At 34.8% G+C, this 24,928-nt stretch overlaps 1 protein-coding gene across 2 annotated transcripts; it reads left to right on the top strand.

Annotated features, from left to right (window-relative positions):
* The first annotated feature begins 1,191 nt into the window (after positions 1-1,191).
* Positions 1,192-17,847, top strand: LOC132031524 (uncharacterized). 2 transcript variants are annotated; one of them, XM_059421520.1, is made up of 8 exons: positions 1,192-1,348; positions 4,748-5,197; positions 6,768-6,836; positions 6,912-6,964; positions 7,175-7,239; positions 7,361-7,439; positions 16,335-16,640; positions 17,179-17,847. In XM_059421520.1, exons 2-8 carry the CDS (start codon positions 4,770-4,772, stop codon positions 17,331-17,333), a joined length of 1,155 nt encoding a protein of 384 aa, XP_059277503.1. In that variant the 5' UTR covers positions 1,192-1,348; positions 4,748-4,769; the 3' UTR covers positions 17,334-17,847. The 2 variants fall into 2 exon arrangements, with proteins under 2 accessions (XP_059277503.1, XP_059277504.1); XM_059421521.1 differs by lacking the exon at positions 6,768-6,836 and having other exon boundaries at positions 1,193-1,348.
* Positions 17,848-24,928: the final 7,081 nt, after the last annotated feature.

The following is a 24,928-nucleotide window of genomic DNA, read 5'->3' as shown; positions in this document are numbered from 1 at the left end:
ATGTTCCCACTTCATTATTTTCATTCTCCTCACTTCTCCACTTCTCTCCAAGTCTCTAGAACATTCCATACATTTCATCTTCAACAATACAAGGGAAATCAAAGGTTCATATCATATATTCAAGTGAATAGAGTGCAAGGAAGTTCTTGAGGTTGCTAAAGTCAAGAAATCTCTTGGAAGTTGAAGCTAGGGTTTTCTTCAAGTGGAGTATTCCTACCCAAAACCCATTCCTACTTAATCAAAGGTAAGTTTTATGATCATTTCATGTTATTTTGGACTATGGAGAGATTAAAAGACTTGGATTATAGAAGGAAATAGAAAATGGGTTACAAACATGAGAATAGTGACATTGTTGAGTAGTAGCTTAATATGAATCATGATTCTTGACATGTTGTGATTATAATTATGTTATAAATGATATTAGGAACATGGGAGAAACATTATATGAGGATGAATGTAATGTTGTATTATGGCCATGGTTATGGATGGTTTGGAATGGAAATTGGGAGACTTGAATAATGTAGGGTGAATGAAGATTGTTGATTATGATATGATGAATGTTATTATTAACGTTTAGAAGTCGATACATGATATGGAGAAAGTTGTACAAACAAAGGAGATGCTGCCCAATTTTCCCTAGCTTTAGTTCAAGCGTGTTTATGTTATCGATTATCTAATATTGGTACGAACTCTCTTGAAGGTAGAAACGTGAATATTGGAGGGGAACGTTCAAGCGATAGAGTAGCTAAACGAAAAGATATGTAAGGCTAGTCCCTTCTTTTCTAAGGCATGAATCTTATGACATAACTTTTAAGGTCCAAAATTAACTTAGAAGTTTTTGCACAGATTGGCCTTCAAACACACTGATCTTTAATTTTTGTCCCCCATATATGTGATTTCTAAGTTTTGCTTCAGTAGCTCATTTAATGAAAATATTGAGACCTACTTCGATCGGCGAAAATTCTGTACTATTTATCTTTAAAAACTAAATATAATTGCAGTGTTCAGAAACTGCAATTATGCATTTTAAAACATATGTTCTTTATCCTTTTTTGTGCATGTTTTTGTGGAGTTTCATGTGCTTTGATCATTTTTATGTTGAGTTTTGAAAATTTTACCGTATGTGACATAACTTGTGACAATGAAATATAAACTTATGGCGATAGAAATCTAAACTTAAAGGTGCTCAAAATGGGGAAGTACAAAAAATAAAGACCGTAGGGGTATTTGTGGAAATGAGCCTAAAACTTTATCAGACCAAAGTTTCTTCCGCCAAGAACAAGAATAGCCACACTTGTGCTTAATCTTGGCGATCTCTTTGTCCGGCGACCATCTTAAATACAAGCTGGTAATCTTCCTCTTTTACTCGCTTCTTTATCTTCTATATCTTTCTCTCCTTTTACATTTTTTTTTCTGACTCGTCAAATTTAAACCCTTACCGTCTTCTTTTTTTTAATTAATCTGTGAGTTTTGACGCAGCTATTTGTATGTGATAGGTCTCACTGCTGCAATTCTCTCTTCTTAGGGCCAATCATTTTATGCAACATTTATCTTCTTCTTTTTTTTTTTTTTTTTTTTTTTTTTGGCCAGGAAAACCAAATATTTTTCACTTCATTTGGAATTTTTGAAGTTGGAGTTGTGTTTGGTTATAGTTTTTTCTAAGAATTTTTGGTTGTTTGAATGTACTAAAAGTGCAAATAGGGTTTTAGGTGTTTTCCAAATTTAAAATACAAACTTCAAGTTGTATTTGAAATTTTCATGGCCAAAAGCTGATTTTCAAATAAAGTGGAAAAAATTCCGGAAAATATGAAAATGAATGCAAATTAGAAGTAAAGGAGAAAAATTGGAATAACAGAATGAATCCTAAAAGATGAAATGTGTTCATCCGCATACTGTGAAACTGATAAATTTTACTCCATCCATCCCAGTTTATGTGAGGTTATTTTATTGAGCACTAAGTTTTAGAAAAGAAAAAAAAAGGAAGTCTTTGAAACTTGTGGTCTAAAACAAGCAATATAAGTTTCTATGGCTATAAATCATCTCATTAAGAATGGCAAGCAACACTTTGTTTCCTTTTAGTTACCAGTCTCAAAAAAAAAAAAAAAATCATCTCATTAAGAATAAAATAAAAAGTTGAATTAAATTCTATCTAAATATAGGAAGGTGTCCAAAAGCTTAGCTCAGTGGTAAAGGGGGTTAAAATTTCCTCCCAAGGTAGGGGTAAGGTCTGCATACTCTCTATCCTCTCCAGACCCCACTTTGTGGGGATTCACTGGGTATGTTGTTGTATATAGAAGGTGTCTTTTTGCAACAAACTAAAAGAAAAAGAATATCACATAAATTGGGATAGAGAAAGTGTAATTTATTTGCCAAATCTTGTTAAATAAGACAAATAATTGCATTTCAATTTTTGTTTTGAAAGTTAAGCATTCAAACTGAATTAAATTTAAATAACTGTATCTTCAAATGAGCCATCGAGTTAAGATTAATGTATAAGATGTTGTGATAATTAACACCTATAACGCCCAACAACTTTGGCAACCAAGATCATTAATTATTAAGTAACAATAGTAGGGTCTATGTTAATTGGAGTTGGAAACGAAATTGAGATTTTTCTTTTATAGGATTAGCGAAAAACTTTAAGCTTTATTTAGCAGTTGAAAAGCCTTTTGAAAATAATGTAATGGATTTGAAAGTTTTAATCTTAGAATTCTTTGAGGTTTTTTGACCAATCATATGTCAAGGAAGACACGTTTGATGTTACTGAATCTCTGAATTTTCTAAATTAATCCAGCTGTCATTTAGCTTGTTCTTTCTTCCTTTTTTTCATAATTCTTCTTATCTTTCCAGTTGCTATTCTGTAGAAATGTTAGCGTCACTTTCAGTTCCTATATTGAGAACCTAGTCAAGTGCATTTCATCAGAAAAAAATCATACACTATATCTTTCACGTAGAATGTTATTAGAGGCTCATTTGTGGGAATGTTATTAGAGGCTCATTTGTGGGAATGTTATTAGAGGCTCATTTGTGGGACGCTACGCCTAAAAGGTAGGTAAAGCTCAGGGTGGGAGTGAAGGGTGGGAGTGAAGACTGAAGAATGTGACACTAAACAGTATAATTGGCAAAGAGATATATTGGTCATTGAAGAAACGTTGTAAATAAATGTGTTAAAGTACTTGATAGTGAAAGTTATTTAAAATTCCAATATAAAAAACTAGTCACTTACCAAAATAATAAGAAGGAAGCACAAATCACTCAACCTGAATTGGAAATTTAAAACTGTTGGCACCTAAAACAAAAATTTTGGTCAGTAAAAATGACATGTTTTTATACTTTATAGTGTTCCGGGCTCCGGTTAGAAAAAATCCAATTGGATTGGTAAGATATCTATGGTTGCTATTCAGATTTTTTTGTCTCACAACCGAGAAAAACTAGGTTGTCCATTTTGGTTTTGGGTCTTCAGCCAATTGGTTCAGGAGATGAGAGGATTAAGGATGCCCACCAGAAAGACTAATCCAATCCACAAGGATGTACCAGAAAATACGACATTTTTGTTACTTGACCAGCCATCAGGAGAAGCAAATACAACGTCTAAGCTAATCAATAAGGTTAATGAAGTAGCAATTAATGCAAAAACAACCAATTGGGAAAGCAAGAGTCACGCTTATAATCCTCCAAGCTACCAACAAATGAACTATATAACATTTGATCCCTCTATTAGCCAAAAAATATTAGTTGTGATAAAATATGTCATTGAGGAATTTTACTTTATCAAGAATCCGTTGATTCTATATTACTTATTCCTACTTCCTCATGTTTTTCATAAAGGAATTTTATTCTTTCAATAGATACTGAGATTCAGACAATATCGTTGCATCCGGCATATTTTGTTTTTTTCCAATAGTGATGAAGAATAGATCCTAGAAGGAGACTTTCACTTCCAGTCTCCTTTTTAATTATTTTATTTTATTTTTATTGAATTTTAGATTTTCTAAAAGGAAACACAGTAGATTATCTCTTTTTCTAATAGATAAAAGAATCTAAGATAAATATTCGATCGAACTGTCTTTTCTCCTTCGATCCGTGGAAAGATATATCCTGGGGTTTTAGTTTATTTGTATGAAGTATGAAGGAAAGGGGCCATTTGGTCCTTGAACAGTTCTTGCAAAACAAGGGATTGATTGAATTGTCTTATTAGGATAATTCATGGTTCATATGCTTAGTCACTATAGTTGTTTTACTCGCATTATATTATCTTTAATTTTTTCTTCATTATGCCTCTTTTACTAAAGTTTGTTCTTTAGTTGTGTTTTGAATTTAAAGCCGCAGCAAAACTTGGGTACATTTTACGCTTTTAGCTTTTGACAACATTCTCTAATTTCATCTTCTTCAAATGCAGACTTTTTTGCACACTTCCCTCTTTGAAAACGCTTTCAATGTGTAAGATTATCTGAATAGTGTGCAATTGACTGTTCTATGCAGAATTTTAAATGGTTACGAGTCTAGAAATTGTGGTTTGAAATAGAATATTAAAAATGTCTTTTGACACATCTTAAATGTCTTTTGTATGTAACAGAGATCATACAAAATGATCATGTGATATTACAATTTTTTTTTTTTGGCAAAACGATAGTTAGTAACTTAGTATTGATTTCAATGATGTGAACGAAATTCTTTTATCATTTGAAAAGAAATTTGGTTGTTAGAAACTGTGGGCAATTTTAACAATTAAGATTCATGTCTGCAGTTAAGGAATCTGCTCGTGGGATATGCCGTATCTGATTCGTGAGCATCTATTCATTGGCAACATAGGCGATGCAGCAGAGGTTCTTCAGCATGGTAGTGATGAAATTACACATATCTTGTCCGTACTTAGCTCAGCTTCAATCTCCTTTTTCTCAGAATGGCGTTCTGGGCTTTCAATACCAACCAAAGAGATCCGGAAGGTATATGTTGGGGATTCGGGAAATGCAGATGCTATAACTGATGAGACTAAGAGCTCAGCAGCACCTAATAAACTCCTGTACTCGCTAGAGTATGCAGGGAAAGATTTGAAGTTTATAAGGATGGCTGCGCCCTTGAGAGACATGGAGAACGAGAATTTGCTGGATTCTTTAGATGTTTGTTTGGATTTTATCGAAGAAAGTAGAAAAGAGGGGTCTGTATTGGTGCATTGCTTTGCTGGTGTATCAAGAAGGTATTACTTCTACATGGCTCATAAGCTCGTTCTTTTTTTGGTCGGTTATGTCCCAACTTCTGGACTCAGTAAATTAGATGGGGCATTCTACTAAGTCCTGACAGACCTCCACCCAGTATAGATTGATCGGGTTTGACGAATAGCGTCAATCTTGACGAAAGTTAGCCAGAGATATAATATGGATATTACAGAAACATTTACGAAGCTTATACTACACATTAGAAAAGGGAGAAATACTCTTGCTAAGTACTCTCTCTGCCCCAATTTATGTGAGAGTCTAAAAAAGAAAGAAAGCCTTTGAAACTTCTGGTCTTAACAAGCCATAGAGGTTTGTGTGGCTATAAATTATCTCATTAGGGGTAAAATGAGAAGTGTAAAGTTAAATTATTTCTAAATAAGGAAATATGATATTCTTTTTGCAACATGCTAAAAAGGAATATATGCTACCTCATGAAATGAAAATGTGCTGAATGATGCAAAAAAAAAAAAAAAAAAAAAAAAAAAAAGATGTGCCAGATGTGGATATCTACCTTTTACTGCATTGAGCAGTTCGTGAGCTATGCATACCTATTGCAGAGGATTCAGATTCATACAATGGCTTCTTTTGCTTTCTTCATGAATCACTTGAAGTTAATTTACTGCATAGGCTACTGTTCAGCTATAAATATGAAAACAATGTATCAACAATTTTTCAAGGCTTAGTACCTGCTACTTTAAGCAGTTACATGCATCAGGAGCTGGACCTTACCCTCCGTTTCTTTCTTTCTTTTGTTCATTGTTAAATAAAACTCATCCATTAATATTAGTTTTCGAGTTTTGGAAAATGAGATAGGCTATATTGCTTAACTTGCCAAACTAGTAAAAATGAATTTGGTTTCGTTTCAACGTAAATATGCTAATGGTTTGATATGTTACCATTAAGAGATGATATGTCACTTTCAGAGTTTAAACGGTGACTTTGGTAAGAAGCTACTTAATCAGACTATTACCGTGTACAATATTTTCTTTTTCTTTTTGGGTTGAAGACATTTGTGTTGCTTTCTTGATCTATATATCCATAAGAAAAGCATAAAAGTGGTGTCTAAAATGATGATCCTTGCTTGGCAAAGATGAAATTGGTCTCAAATAAAGATTTTCATTGGCTTATACTTTTCGTTCTTTCTTCTTTTTTTTTTTTTTCGTGGGGAGGGGGGTGATAGGGACCTCAGTTCCAGGGCCTAACTCTATCATGATTTAATCTTTCGGCTTAGGTGCTAAACTCCCCTGCCATGTCTATTAAATTTTGACTACAGTACAGTTTGAGTTTCTCCCTTAGCGGTCAATATGATAAATCACCAGCATAAGTTTGTCAGTTTCTTTCTAGGTCTATTATTTGGCTTCATGATATTCTCTGCTTATGTTACAGTGAAGTGGGTATTCTGGCAGTACTTTTGTGTTTGTGTAAAAGAACAGTGATTAAGTTGTCTGCAATAATATTCTTTTCCACTGCTACAGTTACCAATTTAAAAAAAAAAAAAAAAATTCTTTTCCACTGGTGTGGTCATTATGTACCTTTCTACCTGAATGTAAGAATGGTGGAAGATGCTTCCTTAAGCTTGGCCTATGCTCTGATGGAGGGCAAACAGCCTAGGTCTTCTTGGTAAATGTTCTACTGCTTACAATATCCTGCTAATATTTGACCAATTGACACCCTTGTTTGCTCTTTTGGTTTCAGTGCAGCCATCATTGCAGCTTACCTGATGAAAACTGAACAACTATCCCAAGCAGGTTTGATCAATCTTTATATTCTGTTTCTATATGTGGGCCTTCACTATGGAATGCTGAAGAGCATAATTTCAACACAGAAAATGTGGTGGTTTCCTTTTGAGCTGCCTGAAAAACCTTACACAATTTGATATTCTTCTGCTTTTACACACCTTGAAGCTCATCGCTTTTATCTTATTATCGTTTGAAGTTTCTTCTGCCTTGCTTCTACAGATGCGATTGAATCGCTGCGTCAAAGCTGTGAATTTGTCTGCCCAAATGATGGTTTCCTAGATCAGGTGAAATAGGCAGTAAGAAGTGATTTGTAAGCAACACTTTTTGATCAATACTGAAACTAGTTTCCTGCTTTATCCAGTAACCAACTGGGTTCTGAGGAAATTGTGTTTCTTTTGTCTGCAGTTGAAAATGTTTGAAGAGATGGGTTTCAAAGTAGATCATGCAAGCACTGTTTACAAACGCTTCCACCTAAAAGTCCTAGGTCCATTTTCTCATTTTTCTTTGTTTATCTTCAGATTATTATTCTTTTCTTTTAACATATAGTAAGAAGATAGAAAATGGGGGAAATCCTGAATATTTATTTTAGGTCGATCCAATAATCTATATAAACTTTGAGCAAATTGACTGAAGGATATGGGAAATATACAATATTCTAATGCGAGCTTCAAATCCCTCGGGAGCCCTATTCTTGCTTTTAACCAAATGAACTGTCTCTAGGGTTTGTAACCATGGATTAATCGAACAAACCATGCTACAAAGATTTAGTTCTTAGTACAAGATTGCTTGAATGTGCTATTTGTTTCCATTTTTCTGATCTCGTGACTACTTTATAAAGGCGAACTCGTGATTTATTAAATCTTTCAAGTGTTGGAGGAGAGATATTCATGTAGTATGAAATTCCATGTGCTATCTTGTGCTAGTTAATCTGTGGATCATGAATATTTAGGGTTACCAAATCATCAATGCTCATTATCCCCCTCTTTTGGTTCCTCAAGTAGGCTTTTCCTAGGAGCTGGTGGTCCAGCATATGATGTATGTGAAATGGGAGACCTCAAAGACTCATCATGGCCAGCTATTATATGAAAAAATAATGTTCTACATGTCTTGTGTCACCACTTGTGAAGTAAACGATGCCATGAAAATATGAGAATTAGAAAAGCCCGTTGTCCAAATGGTATCTTATAGAGGTTTGGAAGTTTCTTGGAGAGATTGAGTTGATACAATAACGGATACGCGGAAACGAGAAATTAAGAAGATAAACAAAAGGAAAAGAAAAGATAGATAGATTGACACAAAAATAGGCACAATTGGGCAACCAAGGTTCTTCAATAACCAAGACCTCCTAATTACACTCTAGATAGCACCAACCTCTTGATGACCTCGAGGAATTGAATTCCCAAGCAACCAATCCTCTCACGGACAATAATCAACAACGTACCTACCAAAGGCCTCTCACAAGTTTCTCTCTAGAGATAACCCTAAAACACTCAAAATATTTATCAATTCATCCAAAACCCCTAAATGAAATGTTTGAACTACTATTTATACTAAGCTAATAAAGAAGACAACTACATTATTACATAAATGCCCTTAATGAGACAAGGGCCTTGTTTGGCTAGCCTAAAGTCTTGAATTTAGGAAGTGGCCTCTTTTGCAATCATACCCTTCCTTTACTCGTTTAGCCAGCTTTTGATGCTCTTCCATCTCCCCGTCAGGTCCTCCCATTGCTATCATCCACGCTTGGAATCCGCAGGACGGTTCTGCGTATCTTGAGGCAACTCGGCTTGCGTCATTCTCCCTTGCTCGAAAAGGATTCGTCCTCGAATCTATACCTCGCAAAACACGCTAAAGGAGACAAACAAAAACCAAGTCCTCGAAAAGGATGAGGTTAGTGTTAGTGGGGACCAAACCCACCATGCCAAGTAAGCACGGAATTTGTGATATAGCCAAGTATCAACCATCTTCACGGGAATAAGCTCTCAGTATAGCACCCGAGGACTTGGCTATCCCGAATCAAGAAATGAGGATATTCAAAAGACGATGGTTTGAATACAGTTGGCATGACATACAAATGATCCTCGATTGCAAATGATACCATTCACACAAAGTTAAGACTTGGCGGGATCAAAAGGGAAAGATACCCGCGCCAGCATGGTCGAATAACAACTATATACCCCAATAGGACCCCTACCCACATAAGATGCACTTCACCAATAAAGCATGAATGTCATCATATGCAAATAGATAATAAAGAAAGGTGTCATACAAAACAACTTCATCTATGGTGTCCTCGAATGTAGTTTCACTGTTTAAGTTCAAAAACAAGGTCGAACGTACTCTTAACATTCGGAACACGCAAGGAAGAATTAGCAATTTCCGAAACAAGTATCACGCTTAAACTTTTCAAAACACTCGCTTCCCCGCGAGTGTATTATCATTTCCAAAGGAAAGATCTCCATCGCCAGGAAAGGCGTCGTCAACTCCATGGTGGATTTTCAAACACCATGTATTCCCCCAAAAGTGGCTACACTTTCAACATTACAAAACATTCCACTAGATACTTCACTTTCAATAGTCATGTTAGGATCGAATAAGGCATTATCTTTTAAGAGAGAGTAATCCATGAACAATGAGGAGTCAAAGCATGCAATTTCATTCTCGCAAAGACAAACGTCATCTTTCAACATACTTTCATTCACATGACTATCTACATGACACACACCACCATCACAATTTTGAGTCTTATCACATGACACTAAGGCAAGATCAAGGGACTTATTTTGACATGAAACAAATAAAGATGAGGTGTCACACTCTTTCAAATGATCAACTGTATCAACATCAACATTCACCAGAGGCACATTAAGCACATCACAAGGATCCTCAAGTAGTGAATTATCATTACAAGCAAGTTGATCAACACAAATTTCAACACTAGTTGGTAGTATGTCAAGTTCACAAGATTTTCTAACATGATTACCACATGACAATGTACTACCATTCAACTCACACGTGTCAACACTAGGTGGACACAAATTGATCTTACGAAGAGTCGACTTGGTCGTCAAAAGGATCAACTAGTGTATGAGCACACTAGCGATTGATAATGCACTATCATTCAAATCACTGAAGTGCCACACTAGGTGGACACAAATTGACGTTGCGAAGAATCAATTCGGTCATCAATAGGATCAACTAGTGTAGGGACACTTCCGCGATGACATTAACAATACGAGGAAAGAATCATTAAGCTCAATCTGAAGGCAAACTAACTCTCGTACTCGAATTGACATCAAAGTAACTCGTATGCAAGAGTATTAGGATAAGTTATTTTACCTTGCTTCCTCTCTTTTGGCTTCTCTTTGGGAAGTGGTTTTGCTCATGTACCCTTTGACGTGGTTCGGGATAATGGCATCTCAATTCCCTCTTCAATGCATTCCAAGTATTGCTTCCCATCTTGTATGCCCAATAGTGTGCAAGCTTCTTCTCAAAAGTTCAAATAGCCAACTTCATCTTCTTTTCTTGTGGATAGTTGCAACTAGCAAAGATTTCATCCATCGTCAATTCCCATTTCTCATATTCTTCTCCACTAGCTTCCATAGTCAAGGTAGGCCATTTCACATTGGGTTCTTGCACTTTTACACTTGGATTCTTTCTAGGAAGTATGCGTGGAAAGAGAAGTTTCCCCTTTTATCCACTTTCACATACCGATGCCCCGATCTTGCTCGTATGGGATCCCATGTACTTCAAACCAAGCAAATCCCAAACACAAGTCGCGTGTATCATAGGAAGCACTTCACACCATAACGATAATCCCCAAAGAAGAATCGCCTTCACCATCTTCTCAACCCAATATCCCCCTTGTATCACGGTGGGGTCTCTTTTCTAACACAGAACAATCTAGCCATATGGCCAGAAACCGAGGGTAATGTAACAATCACAAAAGTAATCATCAATTTCAAGGCAAACTCCCTCATATTCCAACACCTTCACTAACATTGAGTGAAATCTTCCATTAGGCTTACCTTTCATCTTGGCCTTAGGTTGTGCTCTACTGGCGACACCTTGAGTAGTTTTAGTTGGGTATGACCTCATATTCCTTAAGACAAGTATGCTCGTTGATGGGTGAGGGTCTAGAACATCCACCACCACCACTTGCAAATGTAGAACGACTATGAGTGGACTCTTCATGACCTCGAGGCTCATATTCATCATAAGTACTTGATACTTCATTATTCTCGTACCCAAGGTCACTATCTCCATCACTAGGCTCATCACAAGAAGAGTAAGAGTCGTAACTCGAAGCACCTTCATAGTCATGAGGGTCATCATATTGATCTTCCGGGTCATTAGCCTCAACATAGGATCCATGAGTACTCCTTGCCTCATGTTCTTCATTGTAATGACCATAATCGTATGCACAACTCTCATTAGGAGCATCACACCCTTCATCATACCCATAGTAATCATCATTATAGCCATACTCCTCTACATCACAACCACCAAAGTCGCCATCACATGAATCGGAATCCATGGAGAAGTACCTGCTTAAAATGCTCAACAAAACAAGTAAACAATGTTAGTAGTAAAGCAAACCTCACAACTCACGTGTTTACACTCTTTTGTGCTTGGCTAGCACCACTCAAATGAACTCACACTCTCTTGCTTTTTACCACTCAATTGGATCAGGTAAGTTGATTCTTTTAGATCGGTAAGTGGTGAAGTGCACGATGCTACTTAAGGTCGAAATGGATTCTTGTTCAATCAAAGAAAGGACGACTCGATACAAAACTAACGAACTTGAGCCAAGAAATTAACAACGATGTCAAAATGAAGAAAAGCACGAAAAGAATTAGCATGAAAGAAATGCGGACACAAGAACTAGTAAACACAAGTAGGAACAACTACTAAATGGCTACTAGTTGAGGGACACAAGAAAATGGAATGCTAAAATCAGGAAATAAATAAAATTTCGGGCCCGAATAGGTGATAACTTGAAAACGCGGTCTTGAAGCTCCAATTGATCCAAGGTATCAATTTGAAATAATGAAAGTTTTAAAATTTCTATACCTTTTTTTTTTTGCTCCCTACAAAAGGGACACAAATCCAACAACTAGGGTTAAGAAATTTTTGAGAAATGGAAATGAAATGAAACTTGGATCAATGTAGAATACCTTGAGAAATACGATTGAGGAATGGTAATATACGGGTCGTATAATATAGTACGGTTCGTATGTGGGACCGTATTTAAGGATGTTCTCCTTGGCAGAAAGTTCTCCAAAAATCTTGTCTTATACGACCTCACTTATACAGTCCTTATAAAGAGATACGGTCCGTGTAAGTGTCCGTATATAATGATGTCACTTTGAGGCAGAAATCTCACTGTCCCTTGCCTTATACTACCCAAATATACGGTCCGTATTTAAAGATCCTTCTACTGGCAGAATACTCCAATTGTTGACTAGATTCCACGACCAACCTTATACTGTCCGTGTTTTGTGGCCGTATTTAAGGATACAATTCGACAGAATTCTCCTTTTGTAGTCCTTTTTATACGATGCTTTTATACGGGCCGTATCCTAGAATACGGTCCGTATTTTATACTTCTTTTTCTGCTGCAGTGAACTCGACTTGTAGCTCGAATTTCTTGGAACTTGGACTAATTTTCTGAACTTTGATGACTTCTTGGGCCCCACTCAACCTTGTATTTACACTTTGGGGTAGAAAACACTTTTCCCCAAACTTGGCTTGGAAATTTTGGATCAAATGGCCCTTTGGAGAGTCTTCTTCCTTATGAAGATTTGAAGATCTTCAAGAACACCAAGAATTTCAAATTTCAATTACCTCCAAATCAACTTGTTTTTCCTTCAATTTTAAGATCTAGACTCCCCTTCACTTGTAGAACAAAGCCCAATAGGTTTCAAGCTCCAATTTCACCCAAATCAACAAGACCCACTTCAAGTTCTTCAACTCAACAATGGTGAAAATCTCAAAACAACTTGGAATGACTCGAAACTTCGGATTTGAAACCCTAAAACACTAAGGAACTCAATCTAACACTAGAATCACAACAAAAACAAGGATTTGAAACAATTTTTGGGATTTTCGAATTTTGGGATAGATTTTTTTTTTTTTTTTTTAATATAGTAACAAACCCTAGGCTAGATTTGATAGAACAAATCTAATCCAAGCTCTGATACCAATTGATGCAATAACGGATACGCGGAAACAAGAAATTAAGAAGATAAACAAAAGGAAAAGAAAAGATAGATCGATTGACACAAAAATAGGCACAATTAGGCAATCAAGGTTCTTCAATAACCAAGACGTCCTAATTACACTCTAGATAGCACCAATCTCTTAGGATGACCTCAAGGGAATTGAATTCCCAAGCAACCAGTCCCTCAACAAACAATAATCAACAAGAGCCTACCAAAGGCCTCTCAAAAGTCTCTCTCTAGAGATAACCCTAAAACACTCAAAATATTTATCAATTCATCAAAAGCTCCTAAATGAAATGTTTGAACTACTATTTATACTAAGCCAATAAAGAAGACAACTACATTATTACATAAATGCCCTTAATGAGACAAGGGCCCTGTTTGGCTAGCCTAAAGTCTTGAATTTAGGAAGTGGCCTCTTTTGCAATCATACCCTTCCTTTATTCATTTAGCCACTTTGATGCTCTTCCATCTCCAATCCGTTCTCCCATGTATCATCCACACTTGGAATCCCCGGGACGGTTCTCTACATGTCCTTGAGGCAACTCAGCTTGCATCATGAGTTGTATGGCTAACCAAGCTATTCAATGGTACAGTGCGGGGTAGAAAGATGTAAAACGAGTGGACAAAGAGTACCTTTTTGTCTTATGTACAAGGATATTCCAAGAAGTGTGAACTACCGTGGTATAAACTTACGAGTCATGCAATGTAACTTTTGGAAAGAGTGAGAGAGCATAGAGTTAGGCACATAACAAAGACATAAGCTATTTTCGATTTAAGCTCAGTAGATTTACAACATACTCTATATTTTTGTTAAGAAGATTTATAGAAAGGATTTACAAATGACATTCACTGACATACAGAAAGCCCATGATAGAGTGCCAAGAGAAGTCCTTTCGTGGAGAAGGAAATAATTGATAAAACAATAGATGATCTGTGTGAGAGTCCGGTCTCAAATCAAACAACAATAAGAGGAGATACAGAGGTGCTTCCCAGTAACATGCATTTACAGTAGCATTTGCCTTGGCTTGTACTTTTTAAACTTTGTTGCGAATGATATAATATAAGAGATAAGGTTCTATGGTGCATATTCTAATTTAAAAAAAAAAAAAGGTTATACGGTGAATAATCTGCAGATAATATCGTGTTAATTGTTGAAACTGGCAATGGAGTTGATCAAAAGTTGGATTTATGGAGAATCATTCTCTAGAGTAATAGTTTTAGTATAAGTAAATTTAAGACTAATTATATTTACTGGAAATTAATATGAAAATTAAGTGATATTATAAGGGATTCTAGTATATAAATGGAGACAATTAAAAAATCTAGGCTTAGTCTTTTAAGAAAGTAGCATAATAGATCGCATGCTCATAAAATGGATGAGCTCTACGGGATTGTTATGAAATAGGAAGATACCGACAAAATGAAAGGCAAGAACGGTTAGAGATCAATAATGTTATATGCGAGTGAAATTGTATCTACAAGATAAGTGTTGTAGAAAATGCATATGTTTAGATGGATGTACATCCAAACAAGATTAGAAATCATTTCATCTGACTAAGGTTGCTACATTTAGTGGATAAAATGAGAAGACGGCTACTAGATTGTTCAGCCATGTCTCCATATAGACCTCTACTTAGATTGAATGTTTTAAAAGGTGATTAGGTAGACGTCATAGACAGAAGTTGTCTCAAAGACTTCCAATCTCTCGAATTTAGTTCAGACTTAGCTAAAAAAACCAACGTAACAACGATAATGGTCCATAAAGACAATACCAACTAGTTGGAACAAAAGTTTATTTATTGTTTTTTAGACTTGCATCAAGTTCGGTGGCTTGTGTAATTGTCTGGTCAGTGACTTGTAAGTTGGTGTACAAATTAGTGCAAAATTTATAAAATCTCAATAGGTTAAGAGGACCCCTATTTTTTTGATGAAATGGGTTAAGAGGACCCCTATTTAGTGTTTAAAAACATGTTATTCCCTCTGTTTCAATTTATGTGAATCTATTTGATTGGGGCATTAAGAAAGAAAAGAATCACTTTTGGAACTTGGGGTCTTAAACATACCATAACATTTGTGTGGCTATAAGACGTTTGAAACTCGTGGTCTTAAACATGACATGACATTTGTGTGACTATAAAAGCTTCTCAGCAGGGATCAAATGAAAGTTCAGATTAAGTTGTTTTCAAATTTAGAAAGGGATCATTCCTTTCTTGAACGGTCTAAAAAAGAAGTAGGTTCACATAAATTGAAATGGAGGGAGTATTTAACATTGGAATAAAATTGGTCCAAATGGGGCGGAATAGTTATAGATGATTTCTATTGCCAGCCTCAACTAGTTTGGCTATGAATGGCTGATTTATTGAATTTTGAAGGACTTGTGAGGAAGTACTCCTATCGTTTTAAGGGTATACCTCTTTAGTCTATTTTCCCCTAGTTTCGTATGTACTGATTTCATTTTTTTTTAATTTGCTGCTGGTTTTATGAGTAAATCACTTCCACAAGTTTTATCCCGAAGGCCTTTTAGCTTGTTTGTGTTCAAGGGAATAGAACTTGAATAAGCCTGTTCATCGCTTTATGGAATGGTTTCTTCAATTACTTGGTAAAAATATTACTCCTACTAGCTGGTATCATTGGTTTAGCTGATTAGAAGCTTCACGCAAGATTTCATCGTTGTGGAGGATGGAAAGAAAGAATTTACTAGTCAATAACAGCTTATTTTGGACTTCTAGATGATGACTTATTATTGATCAAAATAACTGTAAAACTGAGCTGTTGTTTAGCTTAGCAGGCTATAACTTAAGAAACTCGACTGGAACCACGAGGATAAATATTTAATTTTCCCTGTGAGAAAAAGATGAGCATTAAATAAACCTTCCACTGCCGAAGTAAAGATGATCCAACTACCACCACACCTCCGGTACAAGACAATATATTGCTGGAGATAAACCCTATCAGATGAATCTAGAGTTGTGGAAAGTTGTTTCTTTTCTTTTTTTTTGTCCTTTTCTTTTACATATTCTCTAAAATATGCAACAGTCTCAACTGTTGGATGGCAATGCAACATCTTGAACTTTGCATAAATATATGTTCCTGAATATCATTGCATGTTATAGTTCTACCCTTGATATAAATAATCTTTTTAATGTATCTAGGTGATTGTTATAATCGTGGAGAAAGAATAGACACCTCTAAATTTGGGGCTGATCCAGGCTTGCCAACAGAAAACATTTCCTCAGATGTGGATGTATCCTTGACTAAGGGAACAACTCCTGCTCGAGCTTACCGATGCAAGAAATGCCGGAGAGTTGTGGCGCTGCAGGGGAATGTTGTCGATCATGTTCCAGGAGAGGGTGAGACAGCATTTGAGTGGCATAAAAGGAGAAGTGGCAATCCTTTCAACAAACCAGACGACCAGTGTTCATCGGTCTTTGTTGAGCCGTTAAGATGGATGAGGACAGGTACAGCACACTAGATTACCACCTCCATTTATTGCTAGCCAACATTACCTAGACATGGTTGGCTCAGTTCATGGAGCAAGATTTAAGCTCAAATTGTAAAGTTAACCTAATCTTGGGTCACAAAGGATGGGATTAATTCAGATCATATCGTTAATATATCTTGAGAAACCCTCTCTAAGGCTATACTCTTTCCCGAGTTACAGTGGAATTAAAACTAGACACATATGAGCAGACATCTGATGTGATGGCATCCTATTCATGAACTTTATAGGCATTGCATTCGCAAATAGGTGAACCTGCTATATGCAGAACATTTTCTCATAGGACAAAAGGGTAATAACTTCACCCTAATTTTACCATCCTTTGTGTTTCCCTTTATGAAATATTATGTACATGGTTCAACAGGAGAACACTAGCTGACTTTTATTAAACAGATTATATTGCTCACAAGCATTCCCTCTTTCTTAGTCACATTTTTGTACGATGTTGGATTAGTGCGCTGCATCTTTTCTGATCTGCCTCTGAATGTGGCATGCAGTTGAAGAAGGTGCTTTGGAGGGCAAGCTTTTATGTGCGCATTGTGAAGCTCGATTGGGTTACTTCAATTGGTCAGGCATTCAGTGCAGTTGCGGAACCTGGATTACACCTGCCTTTCAACTCCATAAAAGCCGAGTGGACGTCAGCAGCATGTGAAATTTTATGATAGGGAAAGCTCCTAAGTAAATCGAGACATTAAGAAGGTTCTGGCATTTCACCCCGTCACACAGCTGGTATTACTGGAAATACTAATACATGGGGAACTTATTATACATTAAAACCAAACTAATCTGGCTTTATACAGTTTTGAGAACATCTGCAAAAATAATATACTAGGGAAAAGAGTCCCTCTTTACAGCTCTTTCATGATGACCTGGATATAAATTACTTGGAGGCCTGGGACTAGGCTGTTGCACCTCTTATAGAATATATATATATATATATACTACTCATAAGCTGTATAATCAAGTGAGCGCGTGTACTTGGAGCACTATCTTGTCCAATGGAAGGAGTTATCTGGACGAGTATATAAAATTGTGTGCATCTATCTGTTTGTCAATTGCGTTTGGTGGTTCTAAGAGCTCCTCCATCTTTTACATCACATTTTAACGCCCCATATTGATAGGTATGATCTTTATAATACATTTTGGATTTAGTTTCTTTTCATCCATTGCTGCGACTTGATGGTACAAATTTTGAATCTTATTCTTTCACCCAAAAGCTTAAAACGGCAGAAGCTTTTAGATTCCCGTATTAAATTACTGGAAAATAAATTATCCACATTCAATCATTTTCTTTTCTATCCATTGCTTACAAGATGCTTGCAGACATATTAAATTCTATTATAAATAAACTAGACGGGCATACATTTTATATTTAGAATGATGGACGTTTGCAGTTATATGGAGGGCAGGATAGCAGTAAAAAACAAAAGAAGAATGCAGAAGTAACACATGGGAAACAGGCTAAGTGCTACTAGTTTATATGATGCGGTCAAAATTATTGCGTTAGCTTATATGATGAAGATACAAGAACACAAATTGCAAGCACAGGCTGAGTGCCACTAGTTTTGCTTTTAATAATAGACATACGCTTTTATATTTATATTGAGGAGAATAAGGAGATGTTTTGAGATACTAGTAAGTGATTTGGAAAGAGGGAAAAATGCGTTCTTTAATTAAGATTGTGCTAAAGAATGTTGAGATAACAAGAGGTACCTATTATTTGTTTTCTAATCTTCTCCCTTTAAAGTCGACGAGTCAATCAGGAATTCATGTTTTTTGCCCGGATTGCCCTTTTTGGGGGTGGTCTTTAATTTTTGTCCCTCAAATTGGTGGTCTTATGTCGTTCACTTAACACCCAGAGGTCCTGGGTTCGAACTCAGGCCTTAAGGTAGAGGTTTGCAAAATAATTCTTTTTTTTTTTTTTTGGCCTTAAGGCAGAGTTTAAAACCTAAGGCGTTGGGGTCCAACTCATGCCCTGCGAATCCCAACTTATGCTTTGGGAAACTTTTTTTAATTTTTGACCGAGCGGTGATTCAAACCTGGAACCAAGAGGCTTGTAGCGAAGAACAAAAATTAAAGACCACTGATTTGAGGGGCAAACATTAAAGACCATCCCCAGCGAAGGGCAATCCTGCAAATTTCCTTCAGGAATTTGACAGGCTAACCATAAATTAAAGCATGCTAAACATTTAGTAGGTGTTTGGCCAAAAAATTTGCGATCCCAATATATATTTTTGATTTAAAATTAGCATTTGTTTATAAAATATGTACAAAATTTCAAATCCCAAATTCTCCAAAAGTAGGATCTCAAATTTCAATTTGTAAAACTTTTTTAAATGTAAAATTTGACCCATAAGTTTATATTTTGTAAAAAAGGACCCATCATTTTATATTTTATAAAAAAGACTTATACTCGACATGAAGAAATTGTTCTTACCATGTGGAAGGATTATATTTAAAAAAATAGATAGTTACTATTATTTTTTATTTTCTGGACTAGTGAATCTTTGTAAAATTATGTGTCATTGAAAATTTATAATAGCATGTAGTTGCAAAAAAGGAACATGGATATAAGCTATTTATTAATGCGGCTCCTTAGGATACTCCGATACCTGATTTATGAACTATGTTTTACTTATTTGGTAAGATTATATAAGAATTGGGAGATTTTGATAGTATTCACAAATTGTAGGATTTTCACGTTTATGAGAAAAAATGCAACATAATAAATTCAAATTGCATCTCCAAACAAAATTGTAACTTCAAATCATGTTCATACGACCCTTAGTTTAATTTCTTTATGGTAAAGGCTTGCTTGACAAAAAACTTAATCGGGATATTTGTTCAAGATCAAGCATTCATGGTAAAATAGTTAGGGCAATTTGCAGGATTACCCTTTGTTGGGGTGGTCTTTAATTTTTCCCCTCAAATTGGTGGTCTTTAACTTTTGCCCTTAAGACAGAATTTGCATAGCCAGTTTTGCAAATTTGCATGGGCAGAATTCTGTCTTCTGGCCATGAAAATTTTGCCTTAAGGCCCAAATTCTACATGCAGATTTGCGAAATTCTACCTCGTAATTTTTTTTTACTAAGGTGAGGTTTGAACCTATAACCTCGAGGTATTAGGCGAAGGATAAAACTTAAAGACCACCAATTCGAAGGGCAAGAATTAAAGACCACCCCAAATGAAGGACAATCCGCGCAAAAAAAAGAAAAGAAATAGTTACTCCCTAACAAGGGCTAAGGCCATAAATGTTTTAATATGGGACAAAGACATAAACGGCCATCCAGGTGAAACTATTGACAACCGATGGCTTAAGAAGCTTAAAATATATTTTTTAAACTTTTCAAAATAATTCCATTTCGTAGCCCTTTTCAACTAATTCATAGAAACTGTATCATTGTTGTATAGAATATGTATCACTATTGTATATGTATAGAAAATGTATCATATGTATAGAAACTGTATTGTAGTTGTATAGAACATGTATCCTTACCGTATGTGTATAGAAATGTATCATTATTATATAATTTGTGTATAATAAATGTATATCAACGTATACTCACTACTTATACACATATTATACAATTATCGGAAAAGGCTCAAATATGCCATCCAACTATCGAAAATGACTCATTTATGCCACTCATCAATAGTTTGGCTCATTTATGCCATCGAACTATAGGAAATGACTCATTTATCTTGGTTTATCAATAGTTTGACTCATTTATCATATGCTTGAATTACAAAATGACTCATCCATGTCATATTTCATTAAAAGTACGTTTCTGATACCATATATGACACGTGGCCTTCACTAGATTATGATTGTGGGTGGGTAAGGTGTATGGGTCGGATTTTTTATTAATTTGGTATTTAAAATTAATTTGGTTTAATTAAACGACGTAGACTTCTAATTGGAGGCTACGTGTAACATATACTAGTATTATAAAATCGACGTTAATAAAAAATGGCGTGGATGAGTCATTTTGGTAACGAGCGATGGCGTAAATGAGTCAAACTATTGATAAATGGCATAAATGAGCCATTTCCATGGATTCGATGGCATAAAGAGTCATTTCGTAGTTCGATGGCGTAAATGTATTGCTTAACTTGACGAAGTGGCGTAAATGATCGTTTCCGATAGTTAGATGACATATTTGAGCTTTTTCCGTTATTATTATACATGTTTTGGCTTCATTTGGACTTTAATAGTTTTTCTTCTACCAGAGCATCGAAACTAAAACCAAACTGCCAAATGAACCTTACAAAAAGCGAAAAAAATTGTACGGATGTAGTTTCTAAATAAGTAATTGATATTTCAAAAAAAACTTAAAAATTGTGTGAATGCACGATTTAAATAAAGAAATTTGACTCGCAAAATCCGAATTATGTCATATAGTTGAGACGGATTAAGTATGATTATACCCAAAAGTCACAACTGATACCGTCTCCCTAGAATTATATGGACAAAAAATGATGAGTTGTTACCATCTGTCAAGGATGAAACAACAAATGTAATATAAATATTACTTAATAAATTGAAGACGACAAGTTGGGGTCGGATGCCTATGGATTTGTCGTCAACATGATATGGTGAAATCAACCTTGTTTCTTTCGAAGACTCAAAAAGTAGTCACCACATACACCAAACTAGAAAACCCTAAATAGACTGCAAAAATCCTTCTTTTACATCACACTGATTCAGTAAAAAAAAACTCAAAAGTAAAGATATAGAAGGAGAAAGAGATTTATGTCAAGGATTAAAGCGAGAAAGATACGGCATAAAATTGTGTACTGGCTAGATTTGGCAATAATTTGATCCTAAGGTCCAATTCTGGTACTTTGAGCAAAATAGGGATAAAGTGTGTCTTATCTATTCCTAAAAGGGTGTCCTTTTCCCTTTAAATATAGATACTTCAATAATAATAATCAAATTAATGGACAAAAAGTTTTTATACAGTTATTGTTGTTGTTATTATTGTGAGAAACGGAAGGCCTTAAAGAAGAGGGCTTTCAAATAGGAATAGCAATAAGGCGGGAGCGGGGTGGGTTGAGCTTTACTCGCAAAAATTTGAACCCGCCACACGCTCCGCACCGCCCCGCTCGGCCCCACTTCAGTTTTTTTTTTTTTTTTTTTTTTTTTCATTTTGTTAACTAGCTAAAAAACATAATGTTAAGTTACAGCGCTCATGTTATTTGCTCTATATAATGTTTTTTATTGTAATGTTTTTCGACTACTTCTAGAAAAATTAAGTGACTTATTTACACAATTTTTTAACTGAAATAGTTTTTTGAAGTATGGGGTTTATATATATGTGTGTGTGTTTATATGTGGTCATTTTTTTGTGAACTTCCGCTTTGAAGGCTTTATATTTGCTGATTTGCTCTATAGCCGAGATCGAATATCTGTGGGAGCGTATTGAGTGTTTATTTGTTTTTCTTAAAAAAAGGGAAAAGGGTAAAATATCTTATATTTTAGTTTATTCTTTCAATTTTCTTATAGTTAGTCAAGTAGTCAAATATATCCCCCGTTAGCCAAAATATACGCATATACCCCTAAATGGATGGAAATCCCCAATCAATCAAAATTACCCAGTTAACTAAAATTACAAATGCTCCATAAGTTAGACCCGACCCAAAAAATAATTTCCCCCCACCCTAAAAAAATAAATGAATTTTTGTAGCTTTTTTTTTTTTTTTTTAAAATGCAAGTGATCGTGTTTTCTTAAATTTAAGCAATATTTGCTATGTTAATTAAGAAGAAGAATATTATCGTAGTGTTATGTGTTGTTTAATTTTAGCTTTACTTATTTTTCTTAATTTCAAGCATAAATTTGCAACGTTTTTTTTTTTTTTTTTTTGAAACTAAAAAAAACAACAACTATTTATCAGTAAAACTATTTTCTCTGTTGAAGCTAATTTCATCATCACGTTGAATGTTTTTCAGTTGCAGATAATTTATTAGTTTTAATCATCATTTCATTTTTGTAGATTTATTGATTTGCAAGTGTGTTTGTATTCTAATGTTTTAGCAGAAATTTGCGATGTTAAGAAGAAGAAAATATTATCGAGTAGTAGTGTGATTAATCAAGTGTGTTTGTGGTTATTACTACTCGTGTTATGTGTGTTTTAATTTTAGCTTTACTTGTTTTTTAATTTCTAAGCATAAATTTGCATAGTATTATGTTAAGAAGAAACGAGAGAAGAAATTATTTGTTTTATAATAGGAGATTAATCGTGTATCTTTGCAGTTTTACAAGTTAATTTCTGTAGTTTTTTTTTTTTTGGGGGAGTATATTAGGGTGTGGGGAAATTATTTTGTGTCGGGTCTAACTTATGGGGCATGGATAATTTTAGTAAAGTGGGTAATTTTTGGCTGATTTGGGGATTTCCATCCATTCAAGAGTATATGTGTATACTTTGGCTAACGGAGGGGTATATTTGACTACTTTAGCTAACGGAGGGCAAAGTTAGCCAATAAACTAAAGTAGAGGGGTATATTTGACCGTTTTCCCAAAAAAAAAAAAAGACTTATGTTTCAAACTGCTCGTGTAATATCTTAAGTTAGAGCCTTTATTCATTTTTATCTTACTAATTTCTTTGTACGTGCGCTACATGTGTATATTAGTCAGGTAAATATGACAGATTTAAGATCAATCAAACATCACGTCAAAATGTTTCTTCATAATGCAAATAAATAAGTGAAAACATTTGTGAAGGTAGTTGCGAGAAAATCAAAGTCTAATCCTGAAGAAGCACAAACTCTTATGTCCATGTATCATCCATTTAAAAAAAGTAGCAAAGAAAAATATTGACGTATATATCAATATCATTTAAGAAACTTTACATTTATGTAAGAGAAAAATAAACTTATTCCCCATGGTACAATTAAATACAAAAGGAAATTATTAAAAAAATGTGCAACAATTCTAAATTTGAGAGTAGCAAATTTGGAAAGTCGTATGATTACAAGAGTATAATTTTAGAAAGGCTTAACACATAGCTAGCCCCTTAAACTTGTTAGAATTTACCATTTAGACACTCGAACTAAGCTATGTTCCAATTAAACACCTCAACTCCTAATAAAATGTTTCAATTAAACACTTACGGTTCAAAAATTAGGAAATTTTTGTGTATGTTTTCATTCGCCTTTTCATTCGTCTATTAGATAGTTAAGTTAATCACATAAAACATGTCATCTCCTTTAAGAACTTATATTTAGGTAGTTTAGTTAACCACATCAAATAACAAGCCCATTTGAAGGGAAAAAGTAAAGACCACCACAAAATAGGGACAAAAGTGCAAATGACCCAAGTATGTTTCTATTATATATAAGCACGGTGGGAGGACGATCACAGCTCCTCCAGCTTGCACCATAAGCTTTACAAATTGTACATACAATGAATGCTTGTACCATAAGCTATATAACTTGTACACTTTATCCAACTATTTTTATATCCCACGTGGACATATGTCATAGTACTTAACATTTATTCCCTTCTCATGTATAGACGTATGCACTACAATTTTAATTCTCCGACACATTTATTTCCTCCGTGCACTTTTACTTGTTCACTTTTGACTTTTCGCGTTCTTGTTGAATATTTATTCTCTTCTCATGTATAGACATATGCAGTCCAATTTTAATTCACCTACACAAATTTATTGCCTTCATGCACTTTTGACTTTTCACGATCTTTAAGAATTAATAAATCCTACGTGGATATATGTCATAGTACTGAATATTTATTCTCTTCTCATGTATACACGTGTGCACTTCAATTTTAATTCTCCGACACATATTTATTTCCTCCTCGCACTTTCACTTGTTCACTTTTGACTTTTCACGTTCTTGCTGAATATTTATTTTCTTCCCATGTATACATGTATGCACTTCAATTTTAATTATCCGACACATATTTATTTGCTCCGTGCACTTTTACTTGTTCACTTTTGACTTTTCACGTTATTTAAGAATTAATAAATGAAGTACTCCCTCCGTCCCATATTTCTTGGCCACATTACATGATTTTTCACGTTCTTTAAGAATTAATAAATGAAGTACTCTCTTCATCCCATATTAATTAGCCACATTATTGTACTTGACTTTTCACGTTTTTTAAGAATTAATAAAAATGAAGTACTCCCTTCGTCCATATTACTTGGCCACATTACTAAAAATATATGTCTATTTTTCTATTCTATATTTTTTTTCTTTTCTATTTCTAATATATATAAGTGTGA

This window comes from Lycium ferocissimum, chromosome 9 (genome assembly GCF_029784015.1).
Source record: "Lycium ferocissimum isolate CSIRO_LF1 chromosome 9, AGI_CSIRO_Lferr_CH_V1, whole genome shotgun sequence".
NCBI lineage: Eukaryota > Viridiplantae > Streptophyta > Magnoliopsida > Solanales > Solanaceae > Lycium > Lycium ferocissimum.
This window is presented reverse-complemented; position numbering and strand designations above follow the sequence as displayed.